The following is a 19385-nucleotide window of genomic DNA, read 5'->3' as shown; positions in this document are numbered from 1 at the left end:
TTGCGGAAGATTTGAACGTTGATACGTCGACGGGAGTTGACTGAAAGCAGGCAAAGATGAAAATTTGCCGCATATTTATGCATGTACATTACTGCTGGCATTGAAAGATATACAGCGAATTTGGTTATATCCTCTTTGTGAGGTCTAGAAGAACGTCCGTTTTTATGACCGTGTTTCGCGTACTAATCCCACGAACGGGAGAGTTGCAATGAGGGTACGTCAATGCAGCCAGAGCTAAAATGCTGCCATATGGAACTTTTTCTTTCCTATGAGCAAAAACTATGCATCCCAAAAAGAAAAAAACAACAGAAAATCCCGCCGCTCTATGCAATAATTGACACGTATTTATTTCTTTTTGCTAGGTGACTTGACCTTGAACAGCAGCTCTCAATATCATTCCAAACAATTCAATCTCGCGTTTCGCGTCCGTGGCAGTCGTCTTTATCTCCTTTTCAAAAACCGCACAGTCATACAGCTCTTTTAGCATCGAAATGAATGGATCCTCGTATGTTTTTCGAATCATGCATTCCCGGTAAGACCCGTCCGGCGAGGCCTCCTTGACGTGCAAGGTCACAGGAACACCCTTGATGTAAGGGGTATCATAGCAGATTTTGATGGATTTGGATTTGCTGAAGATTTCTATACTGGCGTCGCAGCGCGGGATGAAATCGACGCCAGACTCATAAGATACGCTAAAGTTGGGGAATTGGAATATTGCGCTGGGAAAGCTTGGTCAGACTCGGAAAAACCAAAGGGTCTGCAAAAGTGCGGGTTAAAAAAGAGGGACATACTTGCAAAACGGCGGACCAGCTGCCGAACATAACGAAGCACCAAGAACTTTTACCGGCATCCCGCCCAGAGCTTCCCTCATCGCGCTCAGATCATGGGATCCCAATCTCCCTAGATGTCTCCACGTCGTCATCAGATCAAAAGTCGCACTGAACCCAAGCTCATTCTCCAGCGCCTGCTCATAGATATCATTCATAGCGTCATTCATTCCCATTACGTCTCGCGTGCTATAATCGTGAAACCGCTTCGGGAACGTGCCCGACTGCGACACAAATGTCGAATTCTGGCCCACAATATCTCGTACGCGCGCATAGCAGATATTATCCAGCGAACCAATCTCCTTCACCGCATCGACAAACGCGCTCGCGTACCGGCGCATATCGCCCACCATGACCCTCCCTCCCGGCGACATCTCCTCGGCCCCGATAATCACCTCCGCGTCCCGCAGACACAGCGCCATAGGCCGCTCGACGAATACAAACTTGCCATGCTTCAGCCCGGCAAGGATGTGCGGGACGTGATACGCATCGCTGCTGCATATAAACACCACATCGACATTCGTCGAGGAGCACACCTCCTCCGCGCTCGTGGTGATTCTAAACTCCGGACTGGCGAATCGCGTCTTGCAGTGGTTGATCGCGCCAAAGGAGACGTCGCAGACGTAGGTTATCCGAAAGTAATCGGAGAGGAAGATCAGGTTGGGGATGTGTACAACTTGGGAGACTTCGCCGCATCTAGTCCAAGCGGAAGAGAAAAGTTAGTGTGATATCATTCATCAGATAAACTGGGGATTCGTCCCGCAAATGGACTACATACCCTATTATCCCAACGCGGAGGACTCTGCTAGGTGATTTAAAGGGATTATTCGCCATAGCTTCGCCCGAACTCAGCATTGGTGTCCTGTGGGCCCCTCGAGCAGTGGTAGTTGCTGTCTAATTAAGTTAGAGATAGAACGGGAATCCCTTCTTTCCATCAACACCGCCCTGGCCCCTCCCCAAACCTGAGGAGTGGCAGGAGATGGGGGACATGTTGCCAGAGTGTTGCGTGCTGAGACAGAAACAATTCCCAAACACCACTCAAGTACGCCCTGTAGCGCCAAGACCCGTGGATAGATGGATAAGAGGATCGCTTGGCGAAGATCCAGTTGCACGTCTCTAGGAATCAACGGGATTTTTGAAGGGTATAATAAAGAAAGCTAACAATTCTCAGGTACTAGATCCTTGAACCAGAGCTTCAATTCTTTCGAAACATGGTAATCCACAAGACCTGTGGGCGCGGAAAGTATATAAAACATGACTTCTCTGATATAAAACCAGAAGTACAGACCAGAAAAATCCCCAGAACGCTTTCTAAATTCGTAGCTCCAGACTTGGCAGTCGAGCAAAGGTATAGTACCTTAAATCCAAGCATGCTCTTATCCCAAAAACCTGCAGCACTTAACCAGTAACAGTTCTAAACGCCGTCAATCTTTTGCTGATGACATCCAGCGGCTCCTCAGTATCCAATTCTCGCAACTTTCCACTGCCAACATCATATATAAGTCCGTGGAGCTTCAATCCACGCTCCTGGATCGCATCCAGCACAGCACTGTTCTCTTTCAGTACCCGCAAGCCATTGTGCACATTGATCTCAGCCAGCTTCACAGCAGCCTCCTTTGCGTCCAGGTTCTTGAAAAGCTCCAAGTTCTGCTCTCGCAATCGGCGCAGAGGCATCAGCCATGTATCCAATAGGCCCAACTTCTTGTTGGCGAGGGCGGCAGCGACACCACCGCAGGAAGTGTGGCCGCACAGGATGATGTGTTTCACTTTGAGGTACATGACAGCGAATTCGACGACGCTGGCGCAGCTGAGGTCGTTGTATTGTATGACGTTGGCGATGTTACGGTGGACAAAGACATCGCCGGGCTGAAGGCCAAGGACGGTTGTTTCGGGGCAGCGGGAGTCGGCGCATCCGATCCAGAGAATCTCGGGGTGTTGGCCGGAAGCGAGTTTGGGGAAGAGAAGGGGATGCTCTTCGACGGTTTTGGTAGCCCATTCGCCGTTTCTAACGAGAGCTTGCTGGAATGCGTCTGGGAGGGATTAGCAGTAGTTCACCCAGGGCGAAAAAGAAAACGGTATTGACAATGTTCCACGAGGTGGAATCGACATACCCGGTGTACTTGTTTGCACTTTAGGAGTGGCCATCCTTTCTATATTTTTGAAATAGTCCTTTTCGTCTCTATTGTGCAACGGACTGGAGGTCGACATGGGGACGAGTTGTCTGCGGGGACAGGAGAGTCTAGATATAGTCTTTGAGATTGCAGCGGTCCGCCGAAGTCTATGCCGAACAAGAGCACACCGGTCAGCAAACACAAAAGGGTTCCCTGTGTGAGGCCAAGAGGTTTCAAGCTTAAATGATCCATATAAGCAAAGAAAAAGAGAGCAGATGTCGCAAAATGCCACGTTGAGGCGATAAGCTGATCTGGAGGGAAGGGGGACAGGACCAGAAGCCCAGAAACTTGGCTCGCTCAAGAGTCTGGGGCAAGGCAGGGATCGAGCGGTGTAACCCCGAGCTCAGGCGTCCTGGGGGAGAAGAGAGGCGGGAGGGAGGGGGGAGAGGAGCAGCCGAAATGCGAACAGGAACGACCTACAGAAACGTCATTTACCGGAAGCCGTGATGCTTGGAGCGCAGGCGAGGGGCAAGCGAAGAGGGAAAAAGCAAAGCGTTGCGCGCAGCGTGGGGTCAGGGCGGTTGCTGGTAGGTTCGAGGCGAGGTATCCCAAGGGTAGTTTAGTTGAGTATTAGAAGATTTGTTGTTTTTCGTCTCCGTTGAGCGTTTTGGGTCTGACTTTTTGGCCGAGAAAAAGCGCGCATGGCGTCCCAACACGGCAAGGCTCGACAGCCCGCCCATTACATAATGCCCACCGCGATGCTCTTCTGACATCAGCAACAGAGGAAATTGAGCACTGCGATAGTGCGACCATCTGCAAGACTGCAAGACTGTCCCCCAGTCCCTGCACCCCTCGTCGACGATCCGATCAACACGACGTCGAACCGCCGCGCCCGCCGATGTTTCAGCCAAGTCACACACTTCACCCTCTCTAATAGTTCTCTCTTATCTCTCTCTCCCTCTCTCTCTTCTCCTATATTTCTTCTTCCTCTTCCTCTTCTTCCTTTTTCCCCTCCAAACGCACTGCATTTAACCTTTTTTAAGGTTTCGCTGTGGAAAGACTAAACACAACCGCTAGTCTGCATCCGGAAGGCTTGGCCGTCGATCTGCGATCCCTCCAGTCCGTGCATCTCCTCGCGACTATCAAATCAGCCGGGCTGCCAGGGAGGACGACGTGAAGAAGCGGGCTGTCAAGAATGATATGTACGCAAAATGATAAGAATCGCTGACTTGGAGCCTGACGAGCCTTTCCATTACTGTCCTCCTTTTCGCCCTTGTCCTGAGCGGCGGATTCCGGCTTTTACGAGCCCGGTTCGAACCGGCCCCACGAACTCACAACATGCCCATTTCATGCACAAGCGTCACTTGGCGGTGAGCTTGACGTTGAAGAGTGAGCGGTTCATGAGTCCAGGTAAAATCCCCCGCGAGAAAGTGATGAGCTGCTTTCTTTTTATCGCTAAGCTATTAGCGATTATCAGATATAGTTTCTATTTGTATATACATTAGGGTTGATAAGTAGAGTTTTGTTCCCTCATGAATACTATGTACGCAGCAATAATGCAAGAAACACGTAGGAGTCTTTGCCAGGCGTTATGATAAGCTGCCTCTAGCGAGCTTTGTTCCTCTCCTTTGTTCCAATCCAGAAGCCCAGGCCGCACCATTTTCGCCTTGTCGCTGCTTCGGCTTTTCGGGGTGAAGCGATCGGGGCTGCATTAACTGATGGATGTCCAGCATCATTCTCGTTAGATTCAACCCGGGCTGGTTCTCGCGTCGCGTGGCGCCTGCTTCGTCGTATCGTCGGGGATGGTATGGGTATATCAGGGAGATTCGGGCTATTAGGAGGCGAAGGGGACTCACGACCGGCGCAAAGAACACAATGCCGTTTACGTCGATGCTGCTTCGGCCACTTTTTCGGAGGGCCTTTCTCTGGATTGATCCTGGCCGGCTCCGGCTTTATCACGGGGCCCCACGATGAATGGGCCGGAGACACGGGCCGACTACGCACTGACAAACTAGCTCGTCGCGCTGCTTGCACAGTTGACTGAATGCTGCCTCGATGGCGCTCCTGCGTAGGCAACCCTATTTCACTATGGCTGCCATCGAATTCTGCCACCTGGAATTGTAGCTGTGTGGGCGAGGTGGTCGTGCTCCTGGAGCGAGGTATGCTATGTCTGGCCTCCGATGACAAGGGATACCTCGACCATCCTTCGCGCAACGCCACCCAGATTCCAGTGACGACTATTAGCGTTCGCAGCTGATCGTCAGTTTCGATCATATCATTCTCGGAGACCGGATCTGGGCGCCTCGAGTTAAAACTCGGGGAAGAGACACTAGTTGAACGGCTGCGAATAGACCCAGATGTTGATGAGTACTGATCAAGCACGTCAATGCCATTCCTGGTCATCCATGCAATAACCGGGTGTCGACGGGTTGTCGGATCGATTACGCTGAAAGTGAACCGTTTACTGTTCTGTTCAAAGCCGACAATCGACCCAGTCGAGTTCCGATTTTGCTTGCCACGCAATACCCAGCGCACTGACTTGCGAAGCCCATTTTCATCTGTATGGGAAAATTCATAGATATTGCTGGAAAGTGACGTTACTTCCCACACGCCTCCTTGGTCAATGCAGATATCCGCCATGGCCTTAGATTCCTCCTTACGGGGCTGACTTATTACTGCCACCGGCTCCCTCTGTATATCGGCTGAGTTCCGCTGCTCGTCCTCTGACGGGCCGTAGGAGTCGCTGGGGACGATGACAAGGTCATTTGGGCCGATACGATCCTTTCCCCGGCACGGATTGGATACCTTTCTCGCGGCACGGGTACCAAAGAGACAAGAGGGAAGCACGTCTAGCGCGGAAATCGGGCGGGAGCTTTGAGATACATGTTGCAGCTGTAGCAACAGCCGAGGTCGGATTCTCAGACGCTTATGGGCGGACGGCGGCGGATGAGCAAAGCGAAACGACGTCTTGGAGCGGCGGACATTTCGCCTTCTGGGGCTTATGGGAATATCCTGCTCAACTTCACTGCAGTTATCAAACCCGGAATCATCCTGGTCACGTTCCACCTCAATTGAATCTCTAGGGCTAGATAGAGGAGACGACAAAGGTGACGAAAGACCCACCGGGCCTGCAGGCGCTGGCTTAGAAGCTCCGGTTCCAGGGCTACGGACGCGCCTACCAGACGACATGAATCCAAGAGCCAGGATGGAGTTCGAAACCTGCGAAAGAGTCGGGGTCGTGGATCGCTCACTTTGATGTGTAGAGAACTCGTGTCGATGAACGGCAGCGGCGTCAGCAGTCAGGCCTAAATTGACCAGCATGGCGAAATGTTGGCAGAACCCAGCACTTGTACTATTCAGAATACCACTGTCTATCTGCTCTCGCCGAAGATACCATCTGCGCCTGTTGAATCCGATCCTCAGTGGAACAGCCAAGTCTTTTTGCGCAACGAGTAGTGTTATGCGGACGTTTAAGCTAGTTGATAATGCGGATAGCTCAGCAATGACCAGTTTCCAATTGGGGCCAGGTCCATCGAAACGGTGAGTCTCTAGCGCTTCACAATCACATGCGTGTTGGAAGAAACGGCAATATTGCGCAGGAAGCCGATAACTATCAGAAACACTGAATGTTGCTCAACGACCGATAGCTTGGACGGTCTCTATGAAGCTCGAAGCCCCTCCGCCCTAAACCTGTAAATAGTCCGGTTGATAAGAGGGCAGGAGGGGGTAGATAAACCGGTCCGGGGAATCTCAATGGACAAATCGGAGGTAGGACAGGAAGAGATCGAATGGCCGCCGCTTCTGGGGCGTTAGATAGGAGGCAGCTAAGCTAATTCTCGTGTTACACGCCGAGATGTTCGTGGGGTGTTGCACCGAGTCTGTCTGTTAATGTATGGAGGCATGTAGCCGCGCGTGACAACAAGATGTAACGAGAGTACGGACTGGGAAGGGGAAAAGCGGGCTGTTAAGTCATGAGAAGCGATAGGAATTTGAAATCAACGCAGGAAGAGGCAAACGGCGACCAACTCGGACGAACGAGTGGAAATTGTTGGTGCAAGAGGGCGGCGGAGGGGATTGAGGGAGTGAACTACACGGAATTTGGAAATCGACAGTGCCTAAACCCCGGGATTCCGCGGATGACGGAAGGAGGCAAGGGGAAGAAGCGCAGGGCAGGCCCTTCGCTCTGATATCCACTGGGTTCCACACAATGATCAGACGGACCGGGCGGGATGTCAGGATAATAAGAGGAATTCCTGTCTTCAGTTAGTTGGCCAAGTCGGCGGCTTCATCGTGATCCTGGCAGTTCAACATCATCAGCCCAGTGAGAAACCGATGTGTTTTCTGACTAGAGTTTCAAAGTCTGGGAGACCAGCAAGCTTTCCAGCGACGTTGCCCAAATGCACGCGCCTGAGAGAATCCCAGTTGAGGCTCAGGATGGCTGTTGTTCAGCTCTGAGCAGCTTGTTAGATGTGGGCTCGTATCGTATTCGGCTGGGAGTGGGCAGTGGCGCTGAACCTTCTCGCAACAACCACCAGATTAGAGCAGCTGGTTGTCAGCAGCTCTCGCCCTCTAAGCCTGTCTTGGACAGAATAAGGCTGACACGTTTGCGGCTGCCGATGACCGGACACATGGCTGGGGGAGGAGGCTCAGGCCGATTTCCAGCAATGCGTAAATACGACTACAACAGAGCCAACAAGTCTGCGGCAAGCTGACAGGATCGGGTTGATTTCAAATTCGCCAGCAAGAGGATGCTTCAGACTTCCAACGTGGATTCCCTGGACGTGCGACAAGGGCGTGTTTGGTTGTTGGCTTCCGCCGCTCGGAGCAAAACAGCTGAAGATGCCGACTTCACAAGGTTTTCCCTTGCCGAGCCGGAACCACTGCTCTTCCACGTTCCGAAGCCTGGATTTCTAAGGTTGTCGCCGACCCCCGGCGATGAGACAGAGCTGCTGTTGGAACGATGTGAGAGTGATTGAACCCCGATTCAAAAAGATCGAACTGGTAATACCGAGGCACGCCATCAAGGGTGAGAGAGTCAACTTTGCGACTTGCGGGAGAGACAGGAGATTAGCTAGACATCAAAATTTTCAGTCCAGTCCCATCTAAAGATGGGGAGATCTCTGGGCGATGCAGTTTTTAGACCTGCCAACGAGCAAATAGTTGTACAATAATTGTTAGGTGTTACCTCGTTGAAGTTGTTTACTCCTACTCCATACAATTTCCATTGCGGTCACCATCGCCGATTCTCCTCGTTCCTATAGCTAGAGGTCACCGATCATCTTCATGCTAAACCATACTGAATCGGTCCTAGTTGCCCGCGGGCCCGCGGTCTGAGCATCTTCAACGGTGCCAAGCCCACACGTCGGGCTTTTCCGCACGCAAGATTCGTGAGGGAAGCTTGTTGTTGCATCCCCAGCCATGGACATTCACCACGCGGTGCGGACGCTGACACTATGGTTTGCCTCGTGGAAGACCTTACTCCTGCTGGTCATGTTGACGGCTCCGGGCCCGGGGTATGACACATCAACCACGCTGCTGCCCCTGAGTCCGCCCAAGCATTTACCTTTGGGTTTATTCAAGTTGGTGAGATGGGATTCGATATACTTTCTACACATCGCCGAGCGTGGTTATCTGTATGAGCAGGAGTGGGCGTTTGGATATGGAAAAGTTCTATCCTTCTTGTCTGGGGGTCCGACTCTCGCGTTTTACTCTTTGTGAGTAGCAATAGCTAACTATAGACTCTAGGAGTGCCTCGAGAGCCTTTAGACCTGGCCATCGCTGGAATTGCACTCTCACATATATGCCACTATCTATCCGTGCTGGTCCTCTTTGCTCTAACCAAAAAGGTCTTCGATGGGACGGACAAATGTGCCAGGAGCCTGCCCGTGCTCGCGGCGGCCTTGCACATTGTCTGTCCAGCAGGCGCCTTCTTATCCGCACCCTATGGCGAAGCTCTCTTTTCGCTTCTCAACTTCCTGGGGTTCTACATCTACGTACTTGCCCTGAGAGATGAGCGGGGGGGCTTTTTGTTCCCGAGAGATGTTAAATTCGTTACTGCCGGTTGTATTTTCGCAGCAGCCACCACTGTCCGGAGTAACGGCATTCTGAGTGGCCTCTTATTTGCCTATGACGCGCTGTCGAGTGTGATTGAGATCGTCCAAGCTAGAAGCCTAAAATGGTCGGGGATACGCCGACTCATCTCCATTGTTCTTGGAGGGTCGGTGATCCTACTAGGAACTACCGCTCCTCAATATATCGCATATTCACAATATTGCCAAGCAGCGTCTCCGCCTCGGAGTTGGTGCACCAATACGTTCCCAAGCATCTACGCTTGGGTCCAAAGCCATTACTGGTATGTTTGGCCCTATGTTCGCATTTTCGGCTCCGACACGCTTACTTTCTCCGCTCAACTAGGAACGTTGGGTTTCTAAGATACTGGAACCTATCGAATATCCCGCTTTTCCTCATTGCGGCACCTATGCTTGCTCTCTTACTCTGGTCTTCCAGGTGGGCGCTTGATCCGCCCACCGCACGTGGCACACATCACGAGTTTACGCAAGCCTGTCTCGCTCGACTTGCATTGCCTCCGGCCATGCTTGCTGTTCTCGCCATAACCAGCTATCATGTACAGATCATCAACCGCGTCGCATCCGGATATCCCGTGTTGTATTGGTGGCTGGCTTCTGCTTTTCTCGGCTATGGAAGCAAAGAATCTTATCTGTTAAAGCCGCGTCATGTATTGAGCGGAATGGTCATGTACGGGATAGTCCAAGCCAGTTTATTCGCGTCGTTCCTTCCCCCGGCTTGAGTAGTATCTCGTTGCCACTCCCTGCGCGGGTGTGTATAGTTGTCCTTCTCCAGTTATAGATCAATCATAGATGGAGTGCTTAGGTAATTTGATATCATTTTGAGCCGAATGCCAGATCAGGCAGCAGGTGGTGACGTGAGGAAGGAGCGGCTGTGTGGAGACGGCATTAGTAATCTTCCGGGGCAGTGGGTCAGCTGCTTTGAGTTCCAGGTTTCCATGCCAAGACGGCGCATCTCTCAACATCAAGAGAGCTCCAGTGCTAGCTTCACGACCAGATCTCTCACGCGGCCCGTCTTGCACCGTCGCAGGAACACAGGAACACCAGTCTGCTGTCACGGCCATTGAGGAGCCTCACAGTGTTTTGTCTTCAAGACTCGGGCTATTCTTTCGACCAGCTCAAGTGTGTCACCGTGGTCGCCCCCCCAAACCCAATGCCTGCCGGCACACGACCGACTTCCGTGAACACTCACCTCTTCGCACCTTTGCGGGCAATTGCAAAGGTGGTTTGATATCCGGGGTAAGCAACTCTATAAGGCGGGGAGGGAAACGTTCCGGCAACTCGTCCGTGATTGCAGCCTGGACTGTGAGCTGTCGTTGAGGCTGACGCATGCTAATGCTGCCTATTATTCACAGAGGGACCTTTTCACCCCAACTCGCCCTTCCTCTTGACCTAGGATGGATCCTTCAAGCCAGCGCTTTCCAATACTCTTATCAACCGCCAGGCCAACGCATACCCACGAACTTTCTCGGGCCACTTCACCAGGGGGAGATCCCGAAAACAATATGAACGGCCTCGAAGATCCCTCCAAAAAAGCTCGCAATCGACCACGGACGTACCCGTATTTTAAGTACCTCCCATATGAGCTTGAGGATGAAACTCAGCGGCAACAGAATCTTGATGAGATCCTCAAATACCTCTATATCGCGGTGCAATCGGGTGATTTTAACCCTGGCGCTGTCCATTGGACTCGGGAGCTCCGGTCATGGCTTTCCCTGAAATTCGATCCCACCCGGGAACAGCGAGCGAAGCTGGTTAGGCTCTACTATGAACTCTCGCTAGCGCCAGGGGTCGATGCGAGCATTTCAGATAGGTTTGCCAGCATGTTTATGACGCTCACAAAGTACGCGGTTGTTCCTTGGATTTGTCACTTCCGATGCTAATGCGTAGTAGGAGGAAACACTATCTCCGCCCAGTCAAAGATATCACCCTGGATTGGAAACCACTTTATCGCGAAATAAAAGTTTTCGTCCTCCCTTCCGAATCAGAGCTTGTGCATTCCACAAGTTCGAAACGTAATATCAAAACGCTTACGAAGTTATGTTCTTTTGCACAGCTTTATTTTAACCCCCTTGAAATTCCAGCAATGATAGAAGACTTTTTCCCTCACTTCACCACATCGTTCACAGAGGGAGCATTTGTCGTGGTTGGCTTGATGAACTTGTTTTTACCTACATCTCCAGGCCCAAAAGACAGAACGGATTTGTACCCCCAGCATTACATGCCCACTTACTTCCACCTGTGGTCCACAGTAAACCGATCCAGAGCTTTTGATGTCACTTTTCTAGACCTGCTATCGCGTTTAGCTCGGGATTGGTTACCTGCCCATCACGTTTCATTCTCCGAGTTTGGCATCTTTACCTCTGAGCAAACCGCTTTGATATTTACTGCAATTCTGAGAATCCTTGAGATTCCCGTCGGTCAAGCAACTTCTTCATACAGTGGTGTAGTTGATCTCTGTGCGGGGCTTGGCGTCATGCTCGATAGGGACCCAAGAGGGCATCCAATTGCACATCATATCGCGAGGCTCATTGTCATGTCTCTATCCCCTGCTTGTGTCGATGCCAATGATTCAATCCTTAGCCGACTTGAAGGTTTGGTAGAAGCGGTGGAAACTTTCTTTCACCCGTCAAACGCAGGAACATGGTCGAAGATTCTTTCACAATTGATCAACTACCTGGCTGACTTCTTCGTCATGCGCTGGAACCGAGAGAGGAGTGGTGAAATAGAGGTTCCCGCTGAGCGAAAATTGGACAATGCCGTCAAACACCGTTTCGTTTTGTGCCTTCGAGAGGTTACGTTTATGGGAATATATTCCAAGAGTGGAACGGCAATGAATTACTCCCTGGCCACTCTCCAGAGTTTAGCATACCTGGAACCGAGCTTAATCCTACCCGGAGCTTTGCAGCGGATATATCCCGCGATGCAAGGAGTTGTTGAGGTGCATAGAACAACATCTTCACTACGATCGCTTCAGGTTCTCTCGAAAATTATGATTCGAACAAAAGGATTCCGTTGCCACATTACAACTTTACTCGGTCTGGCATTACCAGGGATTGACGCGAATGACCTTGAGAAGTCGCTCCATTCTCTGGCTTTCATCCAGTCTGTCTGTTACAATATCCCGTTTGAAGATCTTACTCAAGGACGTGAAGACGTCAATGGAAATATGTTAGCCATGCAGTGGATTACAGGAGAACTCGAAAGGATGGAGGAGGAAGGTGCCTCTGTCGAAATGAACTATGACACTAGCCTCAGTGACGAAACCGAACAGATGATATTGCGGTCATCTACCACTGGGTTTGGTGAATTTCTGATATCTTTCCTTGGCAGAGTCTTTACTCTCTTGGAGAACCTCCCGGATGCTGCGCGAGTCCGTAGCGGCTCACCTGAGGAAAACGTTCTCAATACTCTACCCGCCACTTTCATGCCACTCCTTGCTTCTTTATCTTCAGAATTATACGACGTCGCCCTCCATAAAATTGTCGACTTTGTAGCCGAGCACGTTATTCACCAAGCTCGAGATGCAGTGGCGTTTATTTGCAATGCGCTCTGCAAAGTGAACCCCGAAAAAGCGCTCAAGCGATTTATTCCATTGTTGATTCGATCTATCCGTACCGAAATTGACGAAAACGGGGCGGCGTCGACCAGAACGACTGGCTCTGATGTGCTCCCTCGAGACCGCGGCCTCGTTTGGAACGTCAGTATGCTTAGCATGTGCGTGGTGCATGTTGGGGGTGAGATCTTGAAGTATAAGCAAGAGCTTATTCACATTGCCACCTACATGCAGAAAAAATGCAAAGGTATTCCAACAATTCATATCTCGAACTTCATTCATCACCTGCTCTTGAATCTTACGGCGACTTGTACGGTGGATCACGCGCTGTTCGAACCGTCCATCATTGAAAATGGGGTTCAGGTTGAACAATGGGGCCAGAGGCAGGATCCCAAAGACCTCACCATCAAATGGCATGTCCCGCAGCGAGAAGAGCTAGAATTTGCAGTGGAATTGTTTACAACGCAGAGTGAAAACGCATTGGAACATCTTACGAACTTGACTAGTGATAACCCAAGGATTAAGCGAGATGGGAGCGGCAAAGATTGGTCGGATGAAGTAACAAGAAATATTATTTTACTCAGGCTGATACTTTCGGGGATTTCTGTCCTGTTCAACAACCGCGCGGCCTCGAAGAACAAAATTTCGGACAGTGATGTCGACATGACTGATGCGGATGACTCTGGCGAGTTAGTCCAGCAAGATGATCCTGATTCTGCGCTTGATAGCTCTGATGAAGCGACTATCAGACGTACCTTTTCTTATCCAAGTGGATATTCCTTGACGGACGACGACCCTCTCTGTATTGCGCTGCACGAAACCAGGGACAAAATCGGGCAAGTGCTTCATAACGTGCATAGGTTCTTGGTTGAAAAACAGGAGGATGACGTTTCTTGCTTCTCCCCATTGTACACTGCTTATCGTTCGTGGTTTATGGATGTGGGAATCGAGAGGACTGCACACGTACTGGATCGGGTCACCAAATTGCTTTCTGCTGATTCGTATCCTTACAAAATGAGCGGCGTGAGGAAAGATTACCCTCGCCCTCTCCTCGTTCGCCGCGCCAATGTGTACCATTTACAACGACTTCGACATAATGCTACCCCTCGACCGCGATCAAAACTAGACGAAACTTTACTCCTTGACCTAGCTGAATCAAGCGTTTCCTTGTATACCGATATCCGCAGGAATGCACAACTTGCTGGCGAGTCTGCCCTCAAAGCGGTTTGGGGTTCGCGACTGCTTGTGATTCCGCCGCTTATCCAAGCCCTGCAAACTGCTTTAAAAGACAATGACTTTCCCCGTATCAAAGGTGCGCTATATTCGCTGCTTTTTGGGAGTCTAGCCAAAACATTAGGTCGTCACTGGAAATACACGCCATCACTCATTCGGGCCTTTATCGAGGCTAGCACTGTTGATAAGCCGTCCGTACAGAAGATTTGCAACACTGGCTTGTATCAAATAATTGAGTATGGGCGTGATGCGGATAGGATGGCCATCCTTGACAAGGATATTGTCGGCGCGATTGCGCCAACGGAAAGTGTTGACGATATGATTGCAAAGAAGAGAGAAAGCCTTCAAAAGAAACGAATTTTGATTGAAAATAAAAAGGCCGATCTTGCCGACGAACTAGTGAATTTGGCAAGAGTGTCACATTGGAAGAAGGCTAGTCGCACCGCTCCAATTGTCATTGGCATGGGCCTGCGGTTTGACAATGTGGCAAGCGAGAATCTGATCAGCCTAATAATTAATGGGGCTATCGACACTCATCCGGGCCTTCGAGGGATGTATTCACAAACGATGGTGGCTATATTTACGATGATCGATGTTAGAGCAGCATGCAGCCACACGTATGAAGATTATATCCTTGGGAAGCAATATTATCCTGCGAAAATTCAGGTCGCCACAAAACCAGACGATCCGAACTGGACGCGAGACTTTCTTGCCAGCTTTGCCAAACCAGATGCGGAGTATTATGTTGACCACGAAAATCCTGGGTGGCTGGTATGGGACAAGACGATGACTGCGTATAAGCCCAATGTGAAGTGTGATATTGAGTACGACGAACTTGAATGGAATGTTCGGAAGTTTATGGGAGCTTTGTTCGACCGAAAATGGTTTTCTGAGTTCTTTCGATATCTGAAACAAGAGCCGAGAGATATGTCGGCTGATAAATTTCGGATGTCGAGCGCAATGACGCTCCTTTATGTTTTTCAACTTATGACTCGTGATGATCTTACGAAAGCGACGTTTGAGGACATCAAAGAGGAAATCACTGCTGTTTTTGAGGACGGAAGCGATAAACATCAACATCGCGCGACTGCCGAAATATTAGCAGGATTAATCGGATCTGTTGTGGATAGCAGTGTTGAACGACGCACAAAGGTTTGGGAATATGCGTTTCCAATTATTCAGAAGATATTTTCTGATGGACTGACGCCTGAGAACTCATCCTACTGGACTCAATTTATCCATATGACGTTCCAATGTCGTGATCCACGAAGGGCATGGCCGTTGATAGATTGGCTCGCCAGTTTCCGCCTTGATATGTCTTCTAACGCTGCATTCAAGGAAAGTTCGAAAATAAACTTACTCCACCAGTGCATCTTAGATGCCGGCTGGCATTTCCAGCTAGAAAAACCGATCGTTGAAGATTTCCTTTCGCACCTTGATCACCCTTATAAAGGTGTTCGTGACGCGGTTGGGCGGACGTTGGCATCGATCTTCCGCACGAGATATCATGAGTCGTTCCCGAATATTGATGCTTTGATTATGTCCCAGAAAGAGGCTTCGTCGGTTGGTAGCCGTGCTTATCAACCCACCGAACAATTCTCGGCGATGATACATGATGTTTTTGACCGGCTTGAAAAGTGGCGTCATCAAAGGACTCCTGGCCAGCAAACGCCTTCGTCCTATACTTCCGGCAGCAAAACGGTATTGCTATGGCTTGATTCATCTCTCTCTTCATACGAGTGCACCCAATTGCTTCCCTTTTTCCCACAACTTTTTACCGAGCAATTGCTGCATATGATGGATGTGAAGGAAGACCCTGAGCTTCAGTCATTGGCATACCATGTTTTCAGACATCTTCCAAACATTCCACATCCTGCTGGCGAAGATTCAGAGTTTGTGGATACCTTAATTCGGATTGGCCGTACCTCCCAATCCTGGCATCAACGATTGCGAGTTATGATCAACATGCAGATTATCTACTTCCGCCGATTATTTTTACTTTCCAAGTTTGACCGTGAGAAGCTGTTTGATTGCGTTGCAAACATGCTTGAGGACCCCCAGCATGAGGTTCGAGCGGGAGCTTCAGCGACATTGTCTGGGATGATCCGGTGCTCTCCTATCCGACTTCGCACTGATATGGTTCTCAAGCTTCGAGATCGATTTACTCAGTCTCTAGTTAAACATCCTCTACCCAAAAAGCGCCGCATTTTTACATCGGGGTTCTCGTCTGCGACTTCAACCGGCACCAGTACTCCCACTCCAGAACACACGCGATTGGTTATTACAAGACACGCTGCTGTTCTTGGGCTTGGTGCACTGATCCAAGCGTTCCCGTATACTAGTCCTCCGCCAGCTTGGATGCCTGACGTGCTGATCACGTTGAGCACCAAAGCGGCTGGCGACCCAGGGATCGTAGGGCAGAGCGTGAAGTCGATTATCAGTGAATTCAAGAAAACAAGACAAGACACATGGCACATTGACGTTAAGGTATGCAGCATCGAGTCTCGGATTGGACCAGTTTTTGCTGACAAAATCATTTGCATTTAGGCCTTTGAACCCGATCAAGTTGAAGATTTGGCGGGCGTTTTATGGAAGAGTTACTTTGCATAGGCCCAGCAGGCCAATGTAGAGACTAATCACTCCTATTATTAGGTTCATGATTCTTATGTCTTTTTACTCTCCCCATCGAAATGTTCGGTGCATGCATGTACGACCACAGGCAATCAGAAAGCGGTGTTGCGCATCTGGACTGTCATTCCAGGTCAACTGCAGGTAAAAATCCTGCTTTTGTGATATCTACACTCTGTCGAACAGATTTCCGTCTCATGATAGCTCACTCACTCTGTATTTAGTTGTGACTCAATGGCATGCCTTCTCCATTTTCGTCCAAACTATTATTAGCATTTTAAACTTCATATTTCAACGCATGGTTTAGCTAGAGCACTGGTATCAGGGCTTCAATGGGGTCAATGGTGAAGCCTGTAGAGTACTATGTATTCTTTACCAGTCGCTTTGAAGTCTTATTTTCAAACACACTCTAGTGCTTCATGGATTGCTGGTTTCTCTACGAAAATCCGCATGCCTGGCCTCACCTCCCCACCTACTTCAACAACCCCCATAATCCCCGCCTTCCGCTGCACAATCTTGCGCTCCTCATTCCGCACCACGAATTTCTCCTTCAGCCCCGCCCGGAACTTGTCAATTCTAGGACAAGGGTTTCTCAACCCAGTTATTGTTACCACCGCCGTAGTATCCGGTGCATTTTGACTACTCTCGTCCACGAAACGCAATTTCGTCCCCTTGCTGAGTGACAAGAGGTCAATACCAGTAGTTGTGATGTTCTCGCCGACGTCTCCCGGCTTCAGCGCTGCTGCGTCGGACGAGGCTGCCGATAGGATTTCGGACTGCATAAGATGGACTTGACGAAGGTTGGGAGGTGGAGGGTTGATATGCTTGCGAGGGAGATGTTGGTCCGTGGTACCCGCGTGCGCGTCGCCTTTGACACCGAGACCTGGCAGGAGGGTTATGGCTGGTACTGCGGATTTCGAGAAGGAGTGATCCGCAGAGAGGCAGACGCCGAGGACGGACATTGTTTCTGAAGTTGTACGAGAAGAAATGTGCTTCGAGTACTGACGACTTTGAAAGCTCGGGGCAGTCGAAAGGTGAATCGGTACTGCTGGGAATAAACTAACTAGTTATTAGATGATCTCTCTTGTTAGTTTCTAGCTATTTATGAGTCAGTTTCGGCAGTCCAGGATACGAGACCCTGGGTGAATCCAAAACCCCGCTTTGGAGAGGATACATGCCGTCGGGAAGAGACGGATTGTGCCCGACACACGCATCGTTATTGGGCTGGAGTTGTTGGTTTCATGGATGGAGAGGGAGAGGCTAGTAGTTTCGGAGCACAGAGCAATTATTAAGATGCATCTTCAGCAGACGCTAAAATATAGGTCTTATTACATAATCTTGAATTTTGCTGATGTAATTTTCACGTGACGCATCAACGACCGCATACCTACTTCCAGAGCTTCGATGAGGTTGAGGTCACAACGTCACGGATGGCGTTTCCGTAAGACTGTTGCCGCAATTTAGCAAATCTATTCTCCCTATTTGTCTTTTCTTGATTCTCTATTCTCAACTTCCTATGCCCCTTCGCTGAATATCTGGTGTCGTCGATTTGCTGGCGAGGATGGGTCCCTCACAAGATACGCTCCTCCGCTCTGCGGATATGAGCTTGACCCAGTTGTACATCGCCAATGAAATAGGCAGAGAGGTTGTTAGCGCGCTAGGTGAACTGGGCATGGTGCAGTTTAGAGATGTAAGTTTCCGTAATCTACCTATATTGAACGATTTACTAACCATAGATGGTGTCGATAGCTCAACGCGGATACGACAGCCTTCCAGAGAACATTTACCAACGAGATCCGGCGTTTAGATAATGTTGAGAGGCAGCTCCGTAAGCTCCCGTAACGGCGTTGACTCGAGAAACCGAATAGGCTTGGAAACTTATATGTGTCTTATCTAGGATACTTTCAAGCTCAGATGGAAAAGGAGAGCATCGAGATGAGGCCATCCTCGGAATTTGCAAATACGTTAGCCGCCCCGATGGCTTCTGAAATTGATGAACTGGCGCAACGAAGCGAGAGCCTGGAACAGAGGATCTTTTCCCTGAATGAGAGCTATGAAGTTCTGAAACGGCGAGAAGTTGAACTGATAGAATGGCGCTGGGTCTTACGAGAAGCCGGTGGATTCTTTGATAGGGTATGACTTGCTTGATATACACTGTTGCGGTCTGCTATACTGACAGTAATTAAAGGCACATGGGCATACGGATGAAATACGCCAATCATTGGATAATGACGAAGCACCGCTTCTGCGGGACGTTGAGCATCAGCATCCATCCAGGCGACAGACCGACGACGTGCAACATCAACCTTCGTTCTCTGTTATGGATATTGGCTTTGTTTCTGGTGTTATCCCCCGGGATCGAATCGGTGCCTTTGAACGAATTTTGTGGCGAACGTTGCGTGGGAATCTTTACATGAACCAATCCGAAATCCCGCAGCCGATTATCGACCCATCCAACAATGAGGGCATTCAAAAGAACGTTTTCGTAATTTTCGCCCACGGAAAAGAGATTATTGCCAAAATCAGGAAGATCGCTGAGTCTCTTGGAGCGAACCTATACTCCGTTGATGAGAATAGCGAGCTTCGAAGGGATCAGATTCATGATGCTAACACTCGTCTGAGCGACGTTGAGAGCGTTTTGCGTAATACCAAGGTTACACTCGACGCCGAACTATCACAAATTGCACGATCCCTTGCTGCCTGGATGATCGTCGTTAGAAAAGAGAAAGCAGTTTACCACACTCTCAACCAATTTTCTTACGACCAAGCTAGAAAGACTTTGATCGCGGAAGCATGGTGCCCTACAAACTCTCTTCCACTCATCAAGGCTACTTTGCAAGATGTGAACGACCGGGCTGGCCTCTCCGTTCCAACTATCGTCAACCAAATCCGCACAAAAAAGACCCCTCCATCCTATATCAAAACGAATAAATTACGGAGGGAT

General features: G+C 49.9%; 8 protein-coding genes across 8 annotated transcripts in view; 4 read left to right on the top strand and 4 right to left on the bottom strand.

Moving 5' to 3' along the window:
- UREG_05292 (uncharacterized protein) overlaps nt 1-212 on the top strand; it is a gene marked incomplete at both ends in the record, with an annotated part of 1130 nt that extends 918 nt beyond the window's left edge. The window contains one exon of the mRNA XM_002584557.1: nt 116-212. Coding sequence (XP_002584603.1) covers nt 116-212 — 97 coding nt within the window. The remainder of the gene's footprint in view (nt 1-115) is intronic.
- Nucleotides 213-358: 146 nt separating this feature from the next.
- On the bottom strand, nt 359-1249 carry UREG_05291 (uncharacterized protein; the record flags this gene model as incomplete). Its single annotated transcript, XM_002584556.1, has 2 exons — nt 359-719; nt 792-1249. 2 exons carry the CDS (start codon nt 1247-1249, stop codon nt 359-361), a joined length of 819 nt encoding a protein of 272 aa, XP_002584602.1.
- Nucleotides 1250-2225: 976 nt separating this feature from the next.
- On the bottom strand, nt 2226-2972 carry UREG_05290 (uncharacterized protein; the record flags this gene model as incomplete). The annotated part of the gene is made up of 2 exons (XM_002584555.1): nt 2226-2857; nt 2939-2972. The coding sequence occupies 2 exons, from the start codon at nt 2970-2972 to the stop codon at nt 2226-2228; spliced, it is 666 nt and encodes a 221-aa protein (XP_002584601.1).
- Nucleotides 2973-4543: 1571 nt separating this feature from the next.
- UREG_05289 (uncharacterized protein) lies at nt 4544-6259 on the bottom strand (the record flags this gene model as incomplete). The annotated part of the gene is made up of 1 exon (XM_002584554.1): nt 4544-6259. One exon carries the CDS (start codon nt 6257-6259, stop codon nt 4544-4546), a length of 1716 nt encoding a protein of 571 aa, XP_002584600.1.
- A 2132-nt stretch (nt 6260-8391) lies between these two features.
- On the top strand, nt 8392-9746 carry UREG_05288 (uncharacterized protein; the record flags this gene model as incomplete). The annotated part of the gene is made up of 3 exons (XM_002584553.1): nt 8392-8451; nt 8677-9290; nt 9446-9746. The coding sequence occupies 3 exons, from the start codon at nt 8392-8394 to the stop codon at nt 9744-9746; spliced, it is 975 nt and encodes a 324-aa protein (XP_002584599.1).
- Nucleotides 9747-10529: 783 nt separating this feature from the next.
- On the top strand, nt 10530-16423 carry UREG_05287 (uncharacterized protein; the record flags this gene model as incomplete). Its single annotated transcript, XM_002584552.1, has 3 exons — nt 10530-10867; nt 10918-16300; nt 16361-16423. The coding sequence occupies 3 exons, from the start codon at nt 10530-10532 to the stop codon at nt 16421-16423; spliced, it is 5784 nt and encodes a 1927-aa protein (XP_002584598.1).
- A 325-nt stretch (nt 16424-16748) lies between these two features.
- On the bottom strand, nt 16749-17403 carry UREG_05286 (uncharacterized protein; the record flags this gene model as incomplete). The annotated part of the gene is made up of 2 exons (XM_002584551.1): nt 16749-16802; nt 16906-17403. 2 exons carry the CDS (start codon nt 17401-17403, stop codon nt 16749-16751), a joined length of 552 nt encoding a protein of 183 aa, XP_002584597.1.
- A 599-nt stretch (nt 17404-18002) lies between these two features.
- Nucleotides 18003-19385, top strand: part of UREG_05285 (vacuolar ATP synthase 98 kDa subunit) — a gene marked incomplete at both ends in the record, with an annotated part of 2933 nt that continues 1550 nt past the window's right edge. The window contains 4 exons of the mRNA XM_002584550.1: nt 18003-18131; nt 18191-18269; nt 18339-18574; nt 18630-19237. Coding sequence (XP_002584596.1) covers nt 18003-18131; nt 18191-18269; nt 18339-18574; nt 18630-19237 — 1052 coding nt within the window. The remainder of the gene's footprint in view (nt 18132-18190; nt 18270-18338; nt 18575-18629; nt 19238-19385) is intronic.

Source organism: Uncinocarpus reesii, genomic scaffold (genome assembly GCF_000003515.1).
Source record: "Uncinocarpus reesii 1704 scaffold_3 genomic scaffold, whole genome shotgun sequence".
NCBI classification, from domain to species: domain Eukaryota; kingdom Fungi; phylum Ascomycota; class Eurotiomycetes; order Onygenales; family Onygenaceae; genus Uncinocarpus; species Uncinocarpus reesii.
Note: the sequence above shows the minus strand (reverse complement) of the source record. Positions and strands in the feature narration are given on the sequence as shown.